The following is a 4789-nucleotide window of genomic DNA, read 5'->3' as shown; positions in this document are numbered from 1 at the left end:
ATGGAACCGGTGTGTTCTAGGAGCGTTGTCCTTATGGAGCCGGTGTGTTCTAGGAGCGTTGTCCTTATGGAGCCGGTGTGTTCTAGGAGCGTTGTCCTTATGGAGCCGGTGTGTTCTAGGAGCGTTGTCCTTATGGAGCCGGTATGTTCTAGGAGCGTTGTCCTTATGGAGCCGGTGTGTTCTAGGAGCGTTGTCCTCATGGAGCCGGTGTGTTCTAGGAGCGTTGTCCTCATGGAGCCGGTGTGTTCTAGGAGCGTTGTCCTTATGGAGCCGGTGTGTTCTAGGAGCGTTGTCCTTATGGAGCCGGTGTGTTCTAGGAGCGTAGTCCTTATGGAGCCGGTGTGTTCTAGGAGCGTTGTCCTTATGGAGCCGGTGTGTTCTAGGAGCGTTGTCCTTATGGAGCCGGTGTGTTCTAGGAGCGTTGTCCTTATGGAGCCGGAGTGTTCTAGGAGCGTTGTCCTTATGGAGCCGGTGTGTTCTAGGAGCGTTGTCCTTATGGAGCCGGTGTGTTCTAGGAGCGTTGTCCTTATGGAGCCGGAGTGTTCTAGGAGCGTTGTCCTTATGGAGCCGGTGTGTTCTAGGAGCGTTGTCCTTATGGAGCCGGTGTGTTCTAGGAGCGTTGTCCTTATGGAGCCGGTGTGTTCTAGGAGCGTTGTCCTCATGGAGCCGGTGTGTTCTAGGAGCGTTGACCTTATGGAGCCGGTGTGTTCTAGGAGCGTTGTCCTTATGGAGCCGGTGTGTTCTAGGAGCGTTGTCCTTATGGAGCCGGTGTGTTCTAGGAGCGTTGTCCTTATGGAGCCGGTGTGTTCTAGGAGCGTTGTCCTTATGGAGCCGGTGTGTTCTAGGAGCGTTGTCCTTATGGAGCCGGTGTGTTCTAGGAGCGTTGTCCTTATGGAGCCGGAGTGTTCTAGGAGCGTTGTCCTCATGGAGCCGGTGTGTTCTAGGAGCGTTGTCCTTATGGAGCCGGTGTGTTCTAGGAGCGTTGTCCTTATGGAGCCGGTGTGTTCTAGGAGCGTTGTCCTCATGGAGCCGGTGTGTTCTAGGAGCGTTGTCCTTATGGAGCCGGTGTGTTCTAGGAGCGTTGTCCTTATGGAGCCGGTGTGTTCTAGGAGCTTTGTCCTCATGGAGCCGGTGTGTTCTAGGAGCGTTGTCCTTATGGAGCCGGAGTGTTCTAGGAGCGTTGTCCTTATGGAGCCGGTGTGTTCTAGGAGCGTTGTCCTTATGGAACCGGTGTGTTCTAGGAGCGTTGTCCTCATGGAGCCGGTGTGTTCTAGGAGCGTTGTCCTTATGGAGCCGGAGTGTTCTAGGAGCGTTGCTATATCTATATGGTTTCATACTAGGATTTCAAGACAGCTGGAACCTTTGATAGGGCCAATTAGGTCTTTCTAATTCTGAGAGAGAATAGCTAGTGTTGCCATTGTTTTTCAGACAGGAATATTATGTTAATGATGTAATTGTTATTTTTAGTGCTGATACAGTAAGCCCATGGATGTGGGGAAAACAGGACCCACAGGGAAACTAACCCATTGGTCGTATCCCACCCAGAAAACCCTCCCAGTAGACCACTCCCTGGCTATCCATATATATATTTTTTTTTAATTAAACCTTCTGGTTTGCTATATAAGGAATTTCAAAGAATTTATAGCATTTGCTTTTACTTTTGAATTTAAGTATATTTAAAACCAGAAACTTTTAGACTTTTACTCAAGTAGTATTTTACTGGGTGACTTTCACTTTTACTTGAGTCATTTTCTATTAAGGCACGTGTCAAACTCATTCCACGAAGGGCCGAGTGTCTACGGGTTCCCTCGTACTTGATTGATTAATTAAGGTCTCTGATTAGTAAGGAACTCCCCTCACCTGGTTGTCTAGGTCTTAAACAAATTGACTCAAATTATGTCAATTAGCCTATCAGAAGCTTCTAAAGCCATGACATCATTTTCTGGAATTTTCCAAGCTGTTTAAAGGCACAGTCAACTTAGTGTATGTAAACTTTTAACCCACTGGAATTGTGATACAGTGAATTATAAGTGAAATAATCTGTCTGTATGTAACGCTCGTCGTATGAAGTAGAAGGAGACCAAGGTGCAGCGTGGTAAGCGTTCATGATATTTAATCAAACTGAACACTGAAACAAAATAACAAAGTAGAACAAAAATAAACACTTCTGTCAGGTGCAGACACACAAAACAGGAAACAACTACCCACAAAACACAGGTGGGAAAAAGGCTGCCTAAGTATGATTCCCAATCTGAGACAACGATAGACAGCTGCCTTTGATTGGGAACCACTCTCGGCCAAGAAATAGAAACATAGAATGCCCACCATAATCACACCCTGGCCTAACCGAAATAGAGAATAAAAACCTCTCTATGGCCAGGGCGTGACACTGTAAACAATTGTTGGAAAAATGACTTGTGTCATGCACAAAGTAGATGTCCTCACCGACTTGCCAAAATTATAGTTTGTTAACAAGAAATTTGTGGAGTGGTTGAAAAACGAGTTTTAATGACTCCAACCTAAGTGTATGTAAACTTCCGACTTCAACTGTAGATGTCTATATGGATAGAGGGAGTTTATTTTTAATTTTTAGAAGGGAATCGTTGCATTATTCCTCTGTTGTGATGGACACCTCTGCTATGACTCTCTCTCTCTCTCTCTCTCTCTCTCTCTCTCTCTCTCTCTCTCTCTCTCTCTCTCTCGCTCTCTCTCTCTCTCTCTCTCCCCTCCCCTCCTCAATCCTCTCCCACTCTCTTTCCTCACCTTTCCCTCTTCATCCTCCCTCTCTCCCCCAACTCTCCCCTCATCTCTGCCCCCTGGACTCATATCCTCCTGTCCCTCCTCACCCTCTGTAGCATGATATACTACAGTACCCATAACGCTCTGTATTCTGTATCCGGTTTGATCTAACTAAACACGTTCCTAAAGCTAACACTATGGTGTCCCGTCTCCTTATTATTTCAATACAGCCTATTCCCCCCCCCCTTCTTCTTCTTCTCTCACCTCCCTCCATCCAGATATGATCCTCTCCCTAGCTGCAGCTATGAGCAGCGGCGGCATCCCCCAGAACACTACTTCCTCCTCGACCTTTGACCCCTCGTCCCTGGACCCCTGGCTTGACCCCTACCCTGACTCCTACCCTGACCTCCCCGGGGTTAACGCCTCCTCCTCCGACGTCCCTGGCCGCACCTATACCTCCGACCTTGACTTACGACCTCTGACCTCACAACAGGTTAGACATGATGTCATCAAGTTTAGTTAATTTTTTGGTTGTGATTGCTGATTTCATTGCTTTAAAAAAAATCTTACTGGATAAGTATAGTGACCTTTGGGTGTTTTGAGAATTTCTCATCATATAAATTATAATTACTTTGTTGTTGTCGTTATGATTGTGATGATTTTTATTTTATTATTGTGGTTGTTATTGTTGTTATTATCATTATAATGATGATAATCATGATAAGGATATGATGATTATTGTCATCAACAGGATGTCAGCCCATGGGATGTGGCGTTATGTGTCACGGGTACACTCATCGCCTGCGAGAACGCTCTGGTCATCGCCGTCCTCTTCTACACGCCGACCCTCAGAGCCCCAATGTTCATCCTGATTGGCTCGCTGGCATTCGCCGACCTCCTGGCGGGTCTCGGTCTCATCCTGAACTTCGTGTTCACCTATCTTGTCGAGGGAGAGGTCGTGACCTTGGTTGCCACAGGGATTCTCATTGCGGCATTCTCGGCATCCATCTTGAATATCTTGGCGATCACCGTGGACAGGTATGGTAATATTTATGTCTCTCTTTATATCTTAAAATTAGAATTGAAGGGATACAGATGTTTTCCCATCTTCTGACTTTGCAGATAGCTGCTTTGTTGAGAAAAGTTTTACTTGCAATGACAGTGATATGCGGCGTGGTTGAATGCACTGGGTGTAAATGTGAATGTAAAACAAGGACTGGATTTGGAGTGTTCATTGCATTACAGGTACCTGTCGCTGTACAACGCGCTGACCTACCACACGGAGCGGACTGTCCTCTTCACATACCTGGTGGTAGGGGTCATCTGGTTGGTGTGTCTGGTCCTCGGCGTCCTCCCCGCGCTCGGGTGGAACTGCCTAGACGACCAATCAACGTGCTCAGTTTGTCGACCCGTCACCAAATCCAACGCTGTCGCCCTCGCTGTCTTCTTCCTACTGGTTTTCGCGTTGATGATGCAACTCTACCTACAGATCTGTCGGATCGCGTTCCGTCACGCTCAGCAAATCGCCGTCCAGCATCAGTTCCTCGCCATTTCCACAACCAAAGGAGTCCAGACGCTCTCCGTGATTCTCTGCACCTTCGCCATGTGTTGGCTGCCGTTTGCTATGTATTCTATCGTGGCGGATTCAAGCTATCCTATCATATATACATACTCTACGGTGCTGCTGGCGGCGTGTAATTCAGTCATAAATCCTATTATATATGCGTTCAGGAACCCGGATATACAGAAGGGGCTCTGGTTGGCGTGTTGTGGGTGTGTCCCGTCAAATCTGAGTCTGAGACCTCGAGCCAGGACGTCCAGTGATGTATAGGGAAGCATTGTTCATGGCTACGACCGCTCCAACCTCTCCCTCCGGCCCTGGACCTTCAGCAATGTCTAGGGAGGGGGTGTAGCGACGTATATAGAAGGGGTGCAGGATGATGACGGTATTGGAGGAGGTGTGGGTGTACGCCCTCCAACCTAGCTCTGTGACCCAGGGCCTCCAGCAAACCTGGACATCCAGAAGAGACTGTGGCGGTGAGATCAAGGG

The 4789-nt window shown here is 47.8% G+C and overlaps 1 protein-coding gene across 1 annotated transcript; it reads left to right on the top strand.

Annotated features, from left to right (window-relative positions):
* Window positions 1-3043: 3043 nt before the first annotated feature.
* Window positions 3044-4570, top strand: LOC120041401 (G-protein coupled receptor 12-like). The gene is made up of 3 exons (XM_038986357.1): window positions 3044-3232; window positions 3491-3777; window positions 3985-4570. The coding sequence occupies exons 1-3, from the start codon at window positions 3044-3046 to the stop codon at window positions 4568-4570; spliced, it is 1062 nt and encodes a 353-aa protein (XP_038842285.1).
* Window positions 4571-4789: the final 219 nt, after the last annotated feature.

The sequence above is a fragment of the Salvelinus namaycush genome, unplaced genomic scaffold (genome assembly GCF_016432855.1).
Source record: "Salvelinus namaycush isolate Seneca unplaced genomic scaffold, SaNama_1.0 Scaffold459, whole genome shotgun sequence".
In the NCBI taxonomy this organism is placed as follows: domain Eukaryota; kingdom Metazoa; phylum Chordata; class Actinopteri; order Salmoniformes; family Salmonidae; genus Salvelinus; species Salvelinus namaycush.
This window is presented reverse-complemented; position numbering and strand designations above follow the sequence as displayed.

What these genes read in the sequence shown, in the direction of transcription:
- LOC120041401 (XM_038986357.1), top strand. Translation starts at nt 3,044, where the DNA reads ATGAGCAGCGGCGGCATCCCCCAGAACACTACTTCCTCCTCGACCTTT. An exon ending in GACCTCTGACCTCACAACAG is followed by an intron (nt 3,233 to 3,490) that starts GTTAGACATGAT and finishes TGTCATCAACAG; the next exon opens with GATGTCAGCCCATGGGATGT. An exon ending in TTGGCGATCACCGTGGACAG is followed by an intron (nt 3,778 to 3,984) that starts GTATGGTAATAT and finishes ATTGCATTACAG; the next exon opens with GTACCTGTCGCTGTACAACG.